At 39.3% G+C, this 20,271-nt stretch overlaps 1 protein-coding gene across 4 annotated transcripts in view; it reads left to right on the plus strand.

The window, feature by feature from the left end:
• The window catches only part of GALNT8 (polypeptide N-acetylgalactosaminyltransferase 8), a 47,362-nt gene that overhangs the window by 10,100 nt on the left and 16,991 nt on the right, over positions 1-20,271 (plus strand). For 3 of the 4 annotated variants that reach the window (XR_011439951.1, XM_023643010.2, XM_070270899.1), the window contains exons 3-6: positions 14,084-14,250; positions 15,726-15,909; positions 16,663-16,860; positions 17,383-17,497. Coding sequence is in view for 3 of the 4 variants with exons in the window: in XM_023643010.2 (XP_023498778.2) it covers positions 14,084-14,250; positions 15,726-15,909; positions 16,663-16,860; positions 17,383-17,497 (664 nt within the window). In the remaining variant the exon portion in view is untranslated. The remainder of the gene's footprint in view (positions 1-14,083; positions 14,251-15,725; positions 15,910-16,662; positions 16,861-17,382; positions 17,498-20,271) is intronic. The other variant, XM_070270898.1, reaches the window with a different exon arrangement.

A 20,271-nucleotide genomic window follows, 5' to 3' on the forward strand; every position in this document is an offset into this window, starting at 1 on the left:
TTGATTTAAATTTCCCTTATGTCTAATATCTCTGAACATCTTTTCATTTGCTTATTGCCTATTTGTATATCTTTTTTTTTTGGAGAAATGTCTATTCAGAGACTTGTTTTTTTAAAAAATCGGGTTTTTTTTTACTGTTGAATTGCAAGAGTGCTTTATGTATTTTAGATACAAGTTCCTATTAGACATATGATTTGCAAATGTCTTCTCTCATTGTTTGGGTTGTCTTTTCACTTTCTCGATCTTCTTTGAAGCACAAAAGTTTTAATTTTGATGATGTCCAATTTATCTACTTTTTTTTGGTTGCTTGTGCTTTTGGTGTCATATGTAAGAAATAATTGCTTAATGCAAGGTCTTGAAGACTTATGTTTTATTCTAAGAGATTTATAGTTTTAGTCTTACATTTAGGTCTTTGGTACATTTTAAATTAATGTTTGTACATGGTGTGACATAGTGGTCTGACTTTATTCTTTTGCATGTGCCCAACTAATTGCTCTAGAACCCTTTGTTGAAGAGACTACTCTTTCCACATTGAATTGTCTTGGTACACTTATTGAAATCAATTGGCCATAAATGTAAGGGTTTATTTCTAGATATCAATCCTATTCCATTGATCTGTAGGTCTATCCTTATGGCAGTAACTCACTGTCTTGATAACTATAATTTTGTAGTAAATTTTGAAATCAAGACATGCGAGTCTTCAAACTTTCTTCTTTTTAAGATTGTTTTGGGTATTCTGGGACCTTGAATTTTCATATGAATTTGAAGATTAGCTTGTCAACTTCTGCAAAGAAACCAGTGGGATTTTGATAAGGATTGCATTGAATCTGTAGATCAATTTAGGGAGCATTGCCAATTTAACAATTAAATCTTCCAATCCATGTACGTGGGAAAACTTTCCTTTGGTTTAGGTCTTCTTTAATTTTTTTCAGTAATGTTTTGGCTTTTCAGAGTATAAGTTTTGCACTACTTTTGTTAAATTTATTCCTAAATATTTATCTTTTTGATACTATTGGAAGTGAAATGATTTTCTTAATTTTGTTTCAAATTTTTCATTGCAACTCTATAGAAACACAATTGATTTTTATATATTGATCTTATATTCTGTAACCTTGCTGTATTCATTTATTATTTCTAATAGTTTTTAGAGGATATTTTAGGATTTTCTCTATATAAGATTACATCATTGGCAAATAGAGAGAGCTGTCCTTCTTTTTCAGTATGACACCTTTTATTTCACTTTCTTGCCTAGTTGGTTGGTTAGAACCTGAATAGAAGTGGTGAGAGAAGACATCTTCGTTTTGTTCCTCATTATAGAGGGAAAGCATTTAATATTTTACCATTAAGTATGATGTTAGCTGTAGGTTTTTGTAGTGCCCTTTACCAGAAATTCTATTTTATTCCTAGTTTCTTTAGTGCTTTCCTTCTTTATTTTTATTATTTTGAAAGGGTGTTAAATTTTGTCAAATGCTTTTTCTGTGTCTATTGAGATGATCACGTGGTTTCTCTCCATTATCTACTAATATAGTATATTACATTAATTGATTTTAGGGTGTCAAATGAACCTCAAATTCATGCCATAAATCTCACTTGATCACAGTGTATAATTTTTTCTCTATCTTGCTGGATTTGGTTTGCTAATATTTTTTTGAGGATTTTTGTGCCTGTATTCATAAGAGATATTGTTTGTAGTTTTCTTTCCTTGTGATATTTTTGTCTGGTTTTGTGTCTGGGTAATACTGGCCTCACAGAATGAGTCGGGAAGTGTTTAATCCTCTTCTATATTTTGGAAGAATTTGCAAAGTCTTGGTATTAATTCTTCTTTAAATACTCAATATAATTCACCACTGAGGCCATCTTTTCCTGGACCTTTTTTGGTAGGTAATTTTTTATTATTAATTCAGTCTCTTTGCTTGATGTAGGTCTATGCAGATTTCTATTTATTCTTGAGTCAGTTTTGATCCTTTGTGTCTTTCTGGGAATTTGTCCATTTCATCTACGCTTTCTAATTTTTTGCCAGGCAGTTGTTTATAGTATTCCTTTATAATCTTTTCTTATTTCTGTACGGTCAATGGTGACGTCCCACTTTTATGCCTGATTTTAGCAATTTGAGTATTCTTTATTTTTTTTCTTGGCCAGTCTAGCTAAAAGTTTGTAAATTTTGTTGACGCTTTCAAAGAACCAACTTTTCATTGACATTCTCTATTGTTATATCTATTCTCTATTTTATATATTTCCAGTTTCATTTTTATTTTTTCTTGTGTCTGCTTGCTTTGAATTTTATTTGTTCTTTTCTAGTTTCTTAAGGTAGAAGGCTAGATGATTGATTTGAGATCTTTATTCTTTTTAATATAGGTTTTTACAGCTATAAATTTCCCTCCAATCTCTGCTTTTTGCTGTATTCCAGAAATTTTGGTGTATTGTGTTTTGGTTTTCAGTCATCTTAAGGTATTTTCTAGTTTCCTTTGGGATTTCTTCTTTGATCTAGTGGTTATTTAGGAATGTATTGCCTAATTTCCACATACTTGTGAATTTTCCAAATATTTTTGTGTTTTCATCTCTAATGTCACACCATTTTGATCAGAGAATAGCATTTTGTAAGAATTTAATCTTTCTAGATTTACTGAGCCTTACTTTACGCCCCAGAGTATGGTCTCTCCTGGAGAACATTGTTGTACAGCTAAGAGGGATGTGTATTCTGCTGTTGTTGGATAGTGTTCTATGGGTGTCCATTAGGTGTAGTTGGTTTGCAGTGTCATTCAAGTCTTCCATTTGCTTGTTTATTTTCTGCCTGCTTGTTGTATCTATTATTGAAAGAGGGGTATTGAAGCTTCTAGCTGTTACTGTTGAGTCATCTATTTCTCCCGTCAATTCTTTCAGTTTTTGTTTCCTATATTTTAGGACTCTGTTGCTAGGTGTATATGTTTATAATTGTTATATCTTCTTGATGGATTGATCCTTTTATTGTTATAAACTCTCCCCTTTCATCACTCACAACGATTTTGTTTTAACATCTATTTTTGCCTCATATTGATATGGCCACTCCAGCTTTCTTATAGTTGTTCTTTGCATGATAAATTCTTTACTTTCAACCTGTTTGTAGTTTTTGATCTAAAGTGTGTTTCCTGTAGATGGTATGTAGTTGGATTTTTTAAATACAATGTGACAATCTCTACCTTTTGATTAAGTTTTAGAATTTATTTGCATTTAATGTTTTCATTGATATATTTGGATTTGTGTCTGCCATTCTCTTTGTTTTTAAATGTCTCATGTCTTTTCCCTCTAGTTCTTCTTTACTGCATGCATTGTATATTAAGGGAATATTTTCTAATAGTGTAATTCTTTGAGTGATTTTTTAATATATTTTTGAGTTATTTTCTTAGTTGTTGCCCTGTGGCTTATTGCACGCATCTTAACTTATAAGAATCTACTTAGACTTGTACTAACTTAATTTAAATGAGATAAAGGAAGGTTCCTCATATCCAGCTCTATTTCCTCTTTCTCCTTTTTTGCTATTATTGTCACACATATTAAATGTGTATGATACAGACCCAAAAATATACTGTTATAATTACTTTAATTTATAATTACTATAATTTTCATCTATTAATGAAGACGAGAAAAAAAGAGAGGAAGTACAAGGTATAGAGTTTGTTATATTTATCTTCTTCTTTACCGTGTCTGGTTCTCTACACTTTTTCCTGTGGATTCGATTACCATCTGGTGTCATTTCCTTACTTCAATACAGCTTTGTTTCCATCCACCTCGTTTGTGTGGTTATTGTCAAGTATATGAAATTACTATGTGTTATGAGCCCAGCAATACAATTATATACACTTAAAAAAAATACAATTACTTTTCAAATATTTAAGAAAAGAAAGGAGATGAAATAGGAATTTATACTATCTTTTAAAATTGCACAATTACCTTTATTGATCTTCTTTTGTGTGTGTGTGTTGAGCGTGTGTGTGTGTATGAATTACTCTCTGGGATCACTTGCTTTCAGCCTAAAGAACTTAGTATTTCTTGTAAGGTGGATCTGCGACCAACGAATTCTCTCAGTGTTTATTTATCTGCCAATGTCTTTGCTTTGTCTTTACATTTGAAAGATATAAGCTAAAAGGCGCTTGGTTGATAGTTTATTTGTTCTTTCAGCATTTTCAGTATGTCATCCCACCGCCTTCTTGCTCTATTGTTTCTGATGAGATGCCAACTGTTAATGTTATTGGGGTTCCCTTGTATGTGGTGAGTCATTTTGCTCTTGCTTCTTTACAGATTTTCTCTTTACCTTTGGCTTTCAGCATTTGAACTATGATGTGTCTATGTGTGTATCTGTGCATTTATCCTACTTGGAGTTTCTTGTGCTTTTGGACGTGCCTAAAAGTTTTTGAGTATGGATATTTCTTTTGGGGGTTAAATATATCATAAGTTGCACCCTCTGAGTGCTAAGATCTTTGGGTTTTGTTTTTGTTTTTTTTTTTTTTTTGCTGGGAAGGATTCACCCTGAGCTAACAGCTGTTGCCAATCTTCCTCTTTTTTTTTTTTTTTGGTGAAGAAGATTGTCCCTGATCTAACATCTGTTGCCAATCTTCCCCTTTTTCTTTCTTTTTTTTTTTTTGATGGGGAGGATAGTCCCTGATCTAACATCTGTTGCCAGTCTTCCTCTATTTTTTATGTGGGCCACTGCCACAGCATGGCTTGATGAGTGGTGTATAGGTCCACGCCCAGGATCTGAACCAGAAAACCTCAGGCTGCTGAAGCAGAGCATGTGAACTTAACCACTACACCACTGGGATGGACCCATCTCTTTTGTCTTTTTTTACCTCCCAAAGCCCCGGTACACAGTTGTATATACTAGTTGAAAGTCCTTCTAGTTCTTCTACGTGAGCTGCTGCCACAGCATGGCTACTGACAGATGAGTGGTGTGATTCTGCAACCAGGAACCAAACCTAGGCTGTCTAAGTGGAGAGTGCTGAACTTTAACCACTAGGCCAGCAGGGCTGGCTCTTACAACTGTATTGATTAGACATCAAATGAACAACAAATTGTGACCAGAAACTTTTTCTGTAAATTTCCTTCCATCTATACTTTTAACTATCAGAGCAGAAGAGTTATCATTCAATACATAACCCATAACCCATGTAGTGCATAGCAGTGGCCCAATGCATGGTTTGACTGATGAATTAATACTCTCCATCACATTACCCTAAAAAGATAATTTCTCAGCATCCCCTGATTCTCTGAGTCATAAGATAGCAGGTGTAGCCATAGACGCAGAGGTGAGAAGCTACTTCTTCATTAAGACCCACTCATTTCAACATGTAAATTGCCTTAACCTGGGATATTCTGCCCCCAGGGTATTTAGAGAAAACTTTTACCTAATTAGCATATGCAAGGATGTAAAAATCATCTTTCATGCCTACTCCAGCTGATTGGTAGTGACGACCTGTAGTATTGTGGTGAAGGACTTCTGAGTCCATGTGGTCAGAGGCCATGATCATGAGTGCCATGATCTGTTAGTGATGCCTGTTATCATGCAAAGGGAAAATGGCGGCATGTGTGTCAATATTTTTCACTTGTAAATCAGAAGGCAAATAGAACTTAAATTTTCTCGGGGTCAATTGCATGATTTAGGTTTTTAAGTATGAGGATAGTATGCTCAGATCAGATGGTAATTGAAGTTGCCTTATACTTATTTAATTTTGGAGCATTCAGGTTTAATTCCATATGGTTAATTCACAAAACTTCTTGTCAGAAAGTATTACTGAGGATAAAAAATATGTATGAATCAAGTGTCCATATATGCTTGAATAGCATCTGAGTCACATCTGATACTAATAAACCAAAGGAGAACTCTTCCTCTCTGCTGTTCATAAGAAAATCCAAGTGGCTCGTCACATTTCTCAGATTTCAGAGCTAAAGCATTCTGGAAAGCTTTGAGAATGCCATGGTTTGAGAACTGGAGGAAGACCATTCTGCTGACTTCCTTTGAAAGAGAAATAATTTAGTGGATGAGAGTATCACATGGAATCTTGAATTTAGAATATACCTTCTATGCCATTGAGTCCAGCTTCCTACTAAGCGAGATGCCAAAGTGGTTGTAGTCACTAGGTTTCCCCAGCTTTCTGGATAACTGTCTGATACCAGAGAGATGCCAGCCTTGGCAGTTCTTACAATGTCTGTCTTCTCATTACCTTTCAGAGACCAGGGAATGGCTACTCAGGAGAGTCTTGTGGGAATTGGGGAATCAGTCAGTCATTTTATTGAGTATAGGTAGATATTAAATACCAGCGAACAATTAACCACAGGGAGAGGCATAGCTTCAATAGTTAATCTCTAACAGAGGGTCCCAAAATGCTGTGGCCAGGATCAGCTACAAAATTAGCAGGGCCCAGTGCAAAATGAAAATGTGAGGCCCCTTGTTAGAAAATTATGAAGAATTTCAAGACAGTGATAGCAAAGTCTTAAGCTAACTCAACCCACGAAGTGTAGAGTCCTGTGTGACTGCACAGATTGCATATTGAGGAAGCTGGCCATGCTACTGGCATAACTTACCTTAGGAAATCTCAGGGTAAAAATATATTTTGCAATTGCTTAAAGCCTGTTTGCATGTGTACATATCAGTTTTTTAGTCCTACACGATAGTTTCAGGCAAAGTTGTGATATGCATAAAGTTTACGTTTCTGGCTCTAACGCCTAGAACTTGCTCACCTGATCTGTTTCCCCATTGGCCCCGCCTGCTGCTGGAGGTAACAGGGACTGTGGCTCTACGTTGGGAGGAGTTGCTAAAGATCAGTTCTTCCAGCTGTCATCCAATGAATAACTATTTTTCAGTATCTTCTGCTGCACTGTCCAATACGGTAGCCGCTAGTCATGTGCGGCTATTTAAATTTAAATTCGTTAAAATGGAATTAAATTAAAAATTTAGTTTTTTGTTTACACAGCCATATTGTAAGAGCTCAATGGCCACATGTGGCTAGAGAGTGTCACCATAGACAGCGCAGATATAGAACATTTCTGTCATTGCAGAAAGTTCTCTTGGACAGTGCTGGTCTACACTTTCCAGATCGGGTGCTGGGGGGGCAAGGAGGAAGGAGAGATCATTCTTTTTGGAACTGCAGGAGCCGTATTTCCTGTCACTCTTGCTATAAGGCGAAGAAGCAATGTGGGGTGTGGGGAAGACAAGCATTGTGAAAGCGTTTAGATTCTAGCCAAGAAAATATTCAAAAGAATGCACGGGAGCCTGGCTGGGGAAAAGAAAATCTGAAGGTAGCTAATTGGATTATGTGGTACATATTTATTATATAACCAGACTATATTAGACATTAAGAACTGCCACTGAGCTTAAAAGAATTAAAGTTCATCTCTGCCAGTGTCCTCTGCCTCTACTTTAAATACCAACGATCCTTGAGCTTTGCCTCAAGGCTCCTTTCTGCATGTAGCTGAGGTGATTTTATCCAACTCTTATGAATTCATCACCACTTCCATGGTGATGGCTCCCAAATTCACACATCTCCAATCCGGATTGTTTCACTGAGGCCCTGGGGCCAGATATGCAGCAATCTGCTGGGGAATTCCACCGGATGCTTCAGAGGCACTCCAGACTCAACACGGCCAAACCTAAGTGTCTCCATTTCTTTTTCTCCTCTCATTGCTCCTAGCTCAGTGAACGGTGCCATTGTCCAAGTAATAAATAGAACAAAAAGAAGAGCAATAATCCCCAAAGTAGTCATAATAGCAGCTAATATTTAGTGAATACTTCTTTTATTCTGAGCACTTTATGCACATTATTGCTTTTGACCCTCGTAATAAGACTAAAATGTGGGTGTTATTATTATTACTACGACTATCATTTTACAGATAAGGAGAAAAAGGCACAAAAAGGGTAGATAACCTTCCCAAGATCATACAGATGGAAAGTGACAGAGCTGTGACTTGAATACAGGTCTGTCTGGAGACTTGATCTTGCTTGTAGTACCACACTCTTACGGCATTGGCATCATCGGGAAACCCGTGAGAGATGCAGAGTCTCAGAGCCCACCTAGACCTAAATAACCAGAACCTTTCTGTCAGCAAGATTCCCAGGTGGTTCGCGTGCACCAGAGAGCCAGAGCAGCACCATGATATCGCATCCTCCTCGCGGCCCCTTGCTTGCCCGCCACATTCAAGTGACTAGGAAATCAGACTGGGACCGTTGCTCTTCCTTTCACTCCTCTCTTTCTTCAGGGCATGCCTTGGCTGAGGTCTTCAGACCTTCCCATCTCTATTATGGTGACCACATGTGGCTGATCACCTTTCATCTGTTCTCCTCTTGGCAGCTAGAATGATCTTTTAAAAATGTTAATTTGATCATACCTATCCTTTGCTTAAAATTGTTCAGTACCTCTAGGAGAAAATCCAGTCTCGTTAGCCTTCATTGCCTGGGCCAGCTGGTCTGTCCAGCTTCAGCTTGTGCACTACGGAGCAGTGCATTTCTTCACACAGTGTGCTCTTTTGTGTCCCTGTGCGTTCACCTGTGCTGTGGCCTCCGCCTAAAGTTTTCCTGAACTCACAGGGCCTGCAACTCAAACGCCTGCAAATGCCTACATGTGAGAATAGCTTTGGGTGAGAGCTGTGGGGAAAAGGGCATGTATGCTGTGAGAAACGGCAGCAACTCTGGCTCTGGTCGGAGTGGGTGCTAGCAGTGGGAAAGTGTTTGCAATGAGACAAAGTTTGGTTTGTCAGAGAGACCAGAAATAAATGGACTTTTTTTATGTTGGCAACTACTTCAAATTGGAAAAAAAATTGTGGATTGAGTCTTCCTTCCAGAATGGCAGAATGTTGAGTGCAGCATTTCCCCTCCCTAAAAATCACCTATTTGTCAGGAGAAAATTATAAAAAAGACTCATTTAATGTTTTCAGAGTGAATATACGTGAAATGAAAATAGAAAAAACAGTAAGTCAACAAAAAGTTGTTTTTTTGAAAGATCAACAAAATTAATAAAACTTTAGCAAGACTGACCAAGAAAAAATAGAAACGACTAAAATCAGGATTGAAAGAGGACATCACTATTGATTTTATAGAAGTAAGAGATTATTAGAGAATACTATAAACAGCTGTATCCCAACAAGCTAGATAACTTAGATGAAATGCACAAATTCTTAGAAACACAAAAACTACCAAAACTGGCTCAAGAAGAAATAAAAAATCTGAATAGGCCTTAACAAGCAAAGAGATTGAATTAATAACTAAAAAACTACGCATGAAGAAAAGCTCAGACCCTGATGGCCTCAATGGCGAATCCCAGCAAATGTTTAAATAACAATTAGCCCCAACCCTTTTTTTTTCTTGAGGAAGATTAGCCCTGAGCTAATTACTGCCAATCCTCCTCTTTTTGCTGAGTAAGACTGGCCCTCAGCTAGCCTCCATGCCCACCTTCCTCTACTTTATACCTGGGACGCCTACCACAGCACAGTGTGCCAAGCGGTGCCGTGTCCGCACCCGGGATCCGAACCGGCGAACCCCAGGCTGCTGAGAAGCGGAACGTGCAAACTTAACCGCTGCGTCATGGGGCTGGCCCCCCCCAATCCTTCTTAAATTCTTCCTAACAATATAAGAGGAGGAACACTCCTAACTCAGTGTATGAGGCCGGTATTACCCTGATACCAAAGCCAGATAAACACATCACAAGAAAACTACAGAGCAGTATCTTGTATGAATATAGATGTAAAAATCCTTGACAAAATACTAGCAAACTGAATCTAATAGCACAGAAATAGGATTATACACTAGGACCAAGGAGGATTTCAGCCAGGAATATAAAGTTGGTTCAACCTCTGAAAATCAATTATTATAATACATCATTTTAATAAAATAAAGGGCAAAAAACACACTATCATCTCAACAGACACAGAAAAAAAAAGATTTGAAAAAAATCCAACACCCCTTCCTTATAAAAACACTCAATAAGCAAGGAATAGGTAGGAACTCCCTCAACCTGATAAAGGGCATCTACAAAGAGGCCACAGCTAACAGCATTCCTGATGGTGAAAGAAGGAAAGCTTTCCCACATGATCGGAAACAAAACAAGTTGTCTGATCTCACAATTTGTATTTAATATTTTACTTAAAATCCTAGCCATGATAATCAGATGAGCAGAAAAAACGTCATCCAGTTTGGGATGGAAGAAGTAAAATGATCTCTGTTCACAGGTGACATAATCTCAAATAGAGAAAACCCTAAAATCCACTAGAAAATGATGACAGCTAATAAATGTGATAAATAAATGACAAGCAATGGGATATATTGGTGGATATGAGGAAGCCATTTGGTGTAAAACTAATTCAGCCTGAACTTGTTTTTCCAAAAGGGCCTGACCGTGGCCATTTAGCATGCGTTGTCTATCTGCTTTAAGTACTTACTACGTCCCAAAGACAAGAACAATGCCCTTAAAGATAAGGCTGTAACTTCCCCCAAATTGGCATTTCCTTAAGAATAAGCATCTCTCCCTAAACTAAGGACTGATTGCTGACCTGCTGCGTTCACCTTGTGACCATCCACCTTGGGACTGCTGACCCACTGTGTTCACCGAATTGCTATGCTGGCAAGGCAATCTCATGACTATTGTAAAAAGGACATTCCGGTGATATGTGATGCATGCTCTTTCACTGTATATAACCGCTCTGCACACCCCCACTTCTTTGGAGTGCTCTATGCCTTTGTGAAAGGACTCTGCCAGGCTATACGGTCCTCAGGGTTGGCGCATAATAAACTCACCCCAATTCTAATTTATAGATTGGTTATGTATTATTTACATCAACAAATGAAAACAGGAGGGTTACAGGATACAAGATCAATACACAAAATTCAATTATGTTTCTATAGATTTGTGACAAATGATTCAAAAATGAAATTAAGAAAACAAGTCCACTTATAATAGCATCCAAAAAATATTTGGAAATAAATTTAACAAAAAAGTGCAAGCTTGTAAATGGAAAACTACAAAGCATTGGTTTTTATTTAAATTAAAGATTTAAATAAAAGGAAAATGCCCCATATTCATGGTCGGAAGTTTGATTTTGTTAAAGTGGCAATAGTTTCCAGGTTGATCTGCAATCCCTATCAAAATACCAGCTGTATTTTGGGTAAAAATTGACAAGCTGATCCCAAAATTCATATGAAAATGCAAGAGATCCAAGATAGCAAAAACGTCTTGGAAAAGAAGAATACAGTTGCAGGACTCACGTTTTCCCTGATTTCAAGACTTACTACAAAGCTATGGTAATCAAGACAATGTGTTACTGGTTAAGGATAGACACACAGATCAGTGGAATAGGATTGATATCCAGAAATAAACTTTTACCTTTATGGTCGATTGATTCCTCACAAGGGTGCTGTGATATTGTGATTTATATAAGAAGTATACATTTGGTCTTAGCCCCTGTTCCTGGCACAGAATCCTAAAATCCTCGAAGTTTCCTCAATGAGAAGAGAGGTAAAGGGGTCTTTTTTTGTTACTCATAACAAGCTGTTTTCAACCATACCTGAGTTTATGTTAATGAGGTCACTTTTAGAAAGCCGCTAGGGATAGAGGCTGGTTGCCAGAGAGCCAACCCAGTGATTAGAGGGCTAGAACATGCTAGAACCTACCCCAGTCCCCAACTCCACCTCCTGGAAAGGTAGGGGGATTGAAGATACACTTGATCACTAATGGCCAATGATTTAATCACTCGTGCCTACATCATGAATCCTCCATCAAAATTCCTGAACTATGGGATCAGGAGAGATTCTGGGTTTGTGACAAGACTGCAACCCTATGCCAGGAGTATGATGGTAGTTTCTACTGGGACAGACACTACTGTGCTCAGGACCCTTCAGGACCTTGCCCTGTGTATTTCTTCATCTGGCTGTTCATTTGTATCCTTTAAGATCCTTTGTAATAAACTGGTTATCTAGTAAGTAAACTGACTTACTGAGTTCTTTGAGCTGCTCTAGCAAATTAATCTAACCTAAGGAGGGGGTTGTGGGAACTTCCAGTGTATATAGTCAGTGGGTCAGAAGCACAGTAACAACCTGGACTTGGGTTGGCCTCCAGAGTGGAGGGGGCAGTCTTGTGGGCCTGAACCCTTAACCTGTGGAATCTGATATCAACTCCAGGAACTGGTGTCAGAACCAAGTTAAAGTGTAGGACACCCAGCTGGTGTCACAGAATTGTTTGATGTGGGAAAAACCCCACATAGCTGGTCCCTAAAGTTTTCACTGTGAGCAGTGCTATGAGTAGACAGAAACACACAGGAGAGTTTTTCTTCTTTACAGGAGCCAACACAATTCAATGAGGGGGAAGAATAGTCTCTTCAAACAGCGCTGGGGCAACAGGGTGTCTACATCCAGAAAGATGAAGTTAGAACCCCACATCACACCATACATAGATATTAACTCAAAATGATCCCAGATGTAAATGTAAGATATAAACTTTAAAACTCTTAAGAAAACATAAGAGTAAATCTTAGAGATCATCGGTTACGTCGTGGGGCTTCTTAGATACGACACCAAAAGCACAAGTGATAAGAGAAGACTGAAAAATTGCACTTCATCTAAACTGAAATTTTCTTTTGCTACAAATAATATCAAGAAAGAATTCACAGAGTGGGAGAAAATAGTTGCAAACTATATATTCGATAAGGTACTTGAATCTAGAATATATAAATAACTCTTACAACTCCATAGTAAAAAAGACAACCAACCAAATTAAAAATGAACAAGGGACTTAGACATTGCCACAAAGAAGATATATAAGTAGCCAAAAAGCACATGAAAATATGCTCAACATCGTTAGTTATTGAGGAAATGGAAATCGAAACCACAATTAGATAATATTTCACACTCACTGGGATAGCTATCATCAAAATGACAGACAATAAGTCCAGGATATGGAGAAACAGGAGCACTTATTTATGACTGGAGGTAATGTAAAATGGTGCAGCCACTTTGGAAAACAGTATGGCAATTCATCAAATTATTAAACATAGAGTTACCGTGTGACTTAGCAATTACACTCTTAGGTGGATATATCAGTGAGATGAAAACATGTGCCATCACAAAAATTTGTTTGAGAATGTTCATAATGGTATTAATAATAGCCAAAAAGTGGAGATACCCTAAATGTCCAGCAAGTGATGAATGGATAAACATGTGACATATCCATGCAATGGAATATTATTTGACAATGAAAAGGAATGGAGTACTGATATGTGCTATAACATTAATGAATCTTGAAAACATTATGCTAAGTGAAAGAAGTCAGTCATATAAGACCACGTATTGTATATTTCCATTTGTATGAAAAGTCCAGAAAAAAGAATTCAATAGAGAAAGAAAATAGATTAGTGGTTGCCTATGGCTGAGGGACATGTGGGTGGAATAGATTGTGGAGAAATGGAAAATAACTGGCAACAGGTACAAGGTTTCACTTCAGTATGATGAAAATGTTCTAAAATTAAATAGTGGTGATGGTTGTTCAATTCTGAATATTAAACAATAACATTGAATTGTATACTTTTAAATGGGTGAATTTTATTGTTTATGAATTACATCTCAATAAAGATGTTAAAAAAAGAAGAGTAAGTCAGTCCTAGCATACGGTAAGTATTTAATAAATGTAAACTATGACATTAAAAAAAATGTGTCAAGCACAATTCTTTGGACAGTTTCCTACCTCTCTATAGTGGTGAAGTAGAGGGTTGTGTCAAAGATAACTGGAGGCCTGAGAACATGGGGAAAGGGTGGTGGTAATGACAGAAAGGAGGCTTCTGGCAAGGAAGCTAATTTGGGGATGGCGTTTGGGCATGTTGACTGTTCAAATGGAAATGTCTACTGAAGATTAATCAAAAGAAATAAGCTTTATTCCCATATTAGAAGAATTTTGGATAAACAGATATAAAATCTTCTTGCTATTGTGATAAGCAACTGAGAGTTTCCCTTCCTGATGAGTTTGGGAGAGTTGATAAGTTGATATGACATCATATGAAGTGAAGGGGTAAATTGGAGAGTAATGTTAAAGCAACTTAAAAAAGTAATAGGGTTATAAAATATGGTCTCTTACAGATGTCTTCAGAAGAGATATTCTTCACAACTGCCCTCCCTCAGTGTCATTCTCATATTCATGGATGAAGCTCTGTCCGTTATACAGCGGGCCATCACTAGCATTATCAACCGGACCCCCTCTCGATTGTTGAAGGAGATCATCTTGGTGGATGATTTTAGCTCAAATGGTGAGCAACTTGATCAAGGAATAATAGTAAAAATGACTCTTTATTGACTGTGCTAGGCTGGAAAGGGGTTTTACCTTAGAGTTTAGGACACTTTGGGCTTCTCATGTAGGAAAAAAGGAAGGGATCATTTATTAAAGGCCTGTTTGTACTGGGTACATTAATCTTCTCAAAGTCAAGACAGAGGATCATCATCTCGATTATGCAGATGAAGAAATTAAGACACAGGGAAATAACATAGTGTGTCCAGATTGCATGATGAGTCAGTGGGGGAGCTGAGGCAGGCCCAGGACTACATGACTCCGCAGTCACCTCTGCCCTTTCCATGCACCATGAGAGAGACCTGAGGGACTGAGGTGGGGTCCAAAGTAGGATCTCAGACACCAAGAAGGGATCTGGAGCCCTTTGATTCCAGGTTCTGACCACTGCAGGACTCGCAAATCTACTCTTCCTCTGAGAAAGAAACCAGCAAGAATCTCATCTCTTGGCCATGGAGGGGGCAGAAAGTAGGGGGAGGTCTTGATAAACCCAACCAAGTACACACATAGTTCTTGGGGCAGCTTGGCATGGTGGGTAAACAAGACATGGGTTCACATCCAGAGTATGTGGCTTACTAGATGTGTGACTTGGAAAGAATACCCTCTTTCTGGGCCTCAGTTTTTCACTTGTGAAGTGGGAATACCGAAGTGCCTACCTCATAGGATTCTTTGAGAATTAAATGAATTAATATTATCAATGAATAACTCAGAGTTATTTGGTTACATATTTTAAACACTGCTTAGCGATTTGCATGCAAGTTGTTTTCATACATATGAGGAAGTCAACTGGTAGGCTGAGTCCAAGAACAAATGCATAGACAGGCTGGTAAAAGAGAGAGGAGAGAGGGAAGGAAAAACTGCAAACAATCTGGGAAAAGTGAATCTTGTTTGCATAATTTTGGAGATAAACTCATTAGCTAGAAACTGGCAAAGAGATTAGTCTGGGAGTTCTGTCTCAATTGGTCCTTGAGTTGGCCAAGTAGGAATATCTAAAACAAGACACAATAACTTCAGTTGTTTATGGATTCTCCAGAAAATCTTGACGTTTTCACTGTAGAGAAGACATTCCAGGCCGTCTCTGCAATGTCTGTCCGTCAGCACTTCTACCTCAGTTAGGTTAGGTCTATCCCACTCATTCTACCCTAAATTTTTCAACATACATGAAGCACGTGTAACAGTGCCTGGCACATAGTAAGCAGTATTATTAGTTCAAGATAGTTTAACTTCGAGGGGAAGGAGAGTAAGAATGGTAACATTAAGCCTAAGGATGGAAGGGAGAGGAAAAGCAGGTGCAGGGGAAACACTATCTGTTTTCTCAGTCAACGCTGGAGAACTGCTCATCCTAAACTGTAAGTAGTCCAACCACATAATAGTATGCAATTATTGTACCACGTTGATTATTGCACTCAGAATTTTCATAGACGTGCGTTTGGTTGGCAGAAGAACTAAAGGCACACTTGGATGAGGAGATTAAGCTTTACAACCAGAAGTATCCAGGACTACTGAAAATAATACGGCATACCGAGAGAAAAGGTCTGGCTCAAGCACGCAACACTGGCAGGGAAGTGGCCACAGCTGATGTGGTCGCCATCTTGGATGCTCATGTTGAAGTGAACGTTGGATGGTAAGGCTCCAAGAGGTTTTCTCTTCCGGGAAAGGGGAGAAAAGAGACATTGTACAGTACATGTACTGAATACAAGAGAGGATATTGTGGAAACAAGGAAGACCAACACCAGACCTTAAACAAAGGGGAGCTCCAAAGACAGGATGCTTTTACTCAGGGATTTTGGTTGGCTAAGGGAAGTAGTCTAGTGCTAGAGAAAAAGCAATGGAATTGGAGTATTGACAGTTGGATCCCAATCAAAACTTTGTGAAATATTTTGTGACTTTGAATAAGTCACTTCACCTAACTAGACATTTATGTCCTTATCTGTAAAATGAAGAGATTATCTTTTTGGTAACTCTGAAGGTTTTTCTCAACTCTGAATTGCGGGATACAAAGAGAGCTGTCTTCTTTAGAGAATGTGGGGAATCAGATAGTAAAGAGACATCATTTTGGAGACAGGGAGACCCAAGAGATAATGTAAATTCAGGCTGAATACTGATAGTCCTGGTTCACAATAGCTCAGGGGCGGGTACTAATTTTGGGGTACTAGTTTCAAATCTGCTCTTGACTTGGGTCATCTGCTAGCAGCCCTAGCTATCGTGAAAGCTTCAGAGATTCTCTGCACTCTGGGGAGTCCTACTCACCACCCAGCACTGCCCCAAAGAAGAAGGTGCTCAGCGTCAGGGCAAGGTGCTGGGAGCAGCTTTGTCCGCTTGCTTCTGCTGCTTGCCCGCGTAACCAGCCTGGGTTTGTCACACATTCTTCTTCCAGGGCAGAGCCTATCTTGGCTCGGATTCAGGAAGACAGCACTGTGATTGTGTCTCCTGTGTTTGACAACATTCGTTTTGACACTTTTGAACTGGATAAGTATGCACTGGCAGTTGATGGGTTTAACTGGGAATTATGGTGCCGCTATGATCCACTGCCAAACGCCTGGATCGATCTGCATGACGTCACCGCTCCAGTGAAGTAAGTCTGAGTGGGCACAGGAAACTTGGCTAGCACACGAGAAGTCAGGAATGGGTGGTGTGGGCTTTGTTCATCTTTCGTGGTAGTGGTGGGAGGGGTGTGGGAGAAATGGAGGAGGTGGGGTGAAGGATAGAGGCTAGAGTAAAAAAAAGCTGATCCCAGATAAGAAATCACAGACACTTTGGGCTATTTAAGGGCTTTCAAGTAAAATAAAGCAAAGTATATAATGTTCTAGAAAACATTTGGGCCACTTTAAACATTTATCAGGCTATGTAGTAGGAGGACCAAGGTGAAAAAGATGTAATTTCAATCGAATTTGAGAAGGGTTATGACAGCACGGGGGTGAGGGAAGAGTATATGCTCTTAGTCCACACTGAGGGTTTAGGGAAAGTCTTCCGGAGAAGAAGCAGCTTGGGTAGAGTTTTGAAGGCCAAGCCATCATATGGGCTTCCCACTCCTCACCTCCGTCCTGACCCATTCCTCACTGAGGGGTTAGTAACGCTCTTGCTGTGTGCTCCACAGGAGTCCTTCCATCATGGGCATCCTGGCTGCCAACAGGCTCTTCTTGGGAGAGATTGGATCTCTGGATGGTGGGATGCTGGTCTATGGAGGAGAGAATGTGGAACTTAGCCTGCGGGTGGGTACACTTCCATTCTTGTTATGGGACAAAGCAGAAGGGGAAATAATAGGAGGGGAGTAGGATCTCTGGAATCCTGGAACAAGGCTAAATGTCATTGGCTCAAGTGGTGGACAAATTCTTATGTTTCCATGTCCCTAGGGGTAGGCAGTAGGACTTCTGGAGTGGAGCTTCCTGGTACAGGTCACTCTAACCTGGGAGATATGGGTGGGATGGGGTAGAGTTGAAGCTCAGCAGGCAGTGCCCCTATTTCCCTTGGGGACTCCAGGCATTTTCCAAGCATTTCCTGGGATAAACCAACTTTGGGACAGACAACTCTCAACAAGACCAGTCAAAGAGGAACCGGAATGGGCAGAAGGACCAGGGGATACAGATGTGTGGGCAGCCAGCCTGCTCCTGTATGGACAGCTAGAGCAGCCGACACAATGACAGAAATTTGTGCTGAGATATAGTCTAGTCTGAGACAAACAGCCAGTGATGGGTCGTACAGCAATGAAATCCTGAAGCCAGTTCTAGTTCTGATCAACTTCTTGGCCATCCGGAACAACACTGGCTTCACACTTCAGCAGTGATCCTTCATGTCTGCCCCTGACGGCTTCTCGTGCTTTCTCAGGCCAAATGAACAACCTGAATTTTTGTGCTCTATAAAGGAATTCAGGGTGTAAACTAAGACACCTGGAGAAATCCCAAGTGCAGAGTATCAGTTAATATCGCCACAAAAATGCTGTGTAACGAACCACCCCAAACTCAGTGACTTCAAACAACAGTCATTATTTTCACAGATCTGCTGGTCCAGCTGGGCTTGCGCGGAGTGGCTCTGTTCCACCTGTGTTCCTTCCGGCCCATGCTGATGAGGCAGCAGCTCCCTTAGTAAAGCTCTTCTTATGGTGCAATAGAGGGCATGTGGAACCACGTGAGGCTTTTTAAGGCCTAGGTTTGGAACTAACACATTATTGCTTCTGCCTTATCTCATTTGTCGAAGTCAGTCACATGGCCAAGCCCAAAACCAAGGGGTGGTGGGGTATCTTCTGTCTACAATGAAGCCCTGAAGACACGTATGAAGAATTGGGGCCAATAAATCCAACCCATCACAATCAGTTGGGAACAGGTTTCATGCATAAAACGTGCCTTCCATAGTATCCCTTTTGCCTCTCCTGTATGGTCTACAGGCCTTCGGCAGAAGGCCCTGATCCTGGGGTTTGTGATTGTTCTTGTTAATTTATCCTTCTTTCATCTTCCATCCTAAAGCTGAATTCTTAAAAGAGCCAGCATAAGGTAGTGAAAATTATACAGAGCCAGACTTAAGTCCAAATCCTACTCTACCACTTGAAAGTTTGTATTATCTTGGGCAACATGCCAGCTCTCTAAGCCATACCTGCTACATCAAACTCGAGCATGGTGATTGAAACACGGCTCACACTCAGTAAACGGTTAAGGATAAGAATAGCAATAATAAGCATGTGAGGGTGGCACTGTGAAAAATGCTGGACCTGGGTTCTAATCCTGGCTCTGCTAACCCCTCGTGGACTGAGCTTCTATAAAATGGCCTTTTTCCCCCCTCCCATCTCAGAAATTCTGTTCCAGAGACCAGGTGATCTCTGGTCCATTGTAGTGTCTGGAAGAACGAGATAATTTTCTGCTTAAAGCTTATTCAGGTCTACTCCCTTCAATTTCTTTCCAATTAAGACTGATGACCCTACAGCAACATATTATACCCACTTAGGACCCACCCAGAACCCTACCTTTATATATTAACAGGACTGTTAGTCCTCATGTGGGTTATACCTTAAGCCACAGTCATTCTTTTGCAGAGAAAACTATTTTTTGCATGGTGTTCTTAGTCAGTTTTCCCATTTGTGAAATGAAGAGAAGCACCCCTCTTTCATCTTCCTCATAAGGATGATGATGTAGTTAAAATGTAATAAGTAATTTGAAATGATTTATAAAAATATTAATTAGAATCCTTGTTTGGCTTCTGTGACAGAGGCCAAAATAACGGGTTTAAACAAGACAGAAATTAATTTCTCTTTTCCATATCAGTTTGAACATAAGCAGTTCAAGATTGAGATGACAGCTCCAGGGTGACGGGGCCTAAGAGTCTTCCGTCTTGTAATTCTACTACACTCAGCGCCACATCTGTATTCTAGTCAGTAGGAAGAGAAAAGGGAAAGAGAGAGCATGCTCTTTCTTTTTAAGGGCAGTACCTGAAAATTGTGTATATCATTTCCCCTCGCATTCCATTGGCCACTGCTGGTCATATGGCCAAACCTACATGCAAAAGAATCTGGAAAATGTAGATTTCAGGTAGTTGGTTATCTGTGCAATTATTCTTTTCATAACTATCGATGTAGAGGGGAACAGATATTGGGGGTACAATTGGTTTCTAACACCAAAATATAAATACAGAAATAACGATTTTATGCATGGATTTAGCAAAGTCCTAAGGTGACCCTAGTTACATTGTGGCTGGAGTTCTCCCACCTACCAGAACTTCCCATTAATTTGGCTGGAACCCCAATTCCACAACTTCTGGCCAAAAGCCCTTCCTGCCATTTCTGGGGTCTCCGCACTTTTCTCTGCTCTCCCCTTCTGTGTCTAGGCTGCTTCTCTCTGTCTCCATTCCCCCAGTGCACACGTGAACTTTGCCATTTTAGTTCCCACAAGAAATCCTCTTTCTTTTAGCATTTTGTGATTTTTTAAAGCGATTTTGCTAGAAATGTAGGGAGTATTGGGGAAGGGTCATTCCTTTCCTATTCTTGGATAAAACAGTTCTA

Source organism: Equus caballus, chromosome 6, assembly GCF_041296265.1.
Source record: "Equus caballus isolate H_3958 breed thoroughbred chromosome 6, TB-T2T, whole genome shotgun sequence".
NCBI lineage: Eukaryota > Metazoa > Chordata > Mammalia > Perissodactyla > Equidae > Equus > Equus caballus.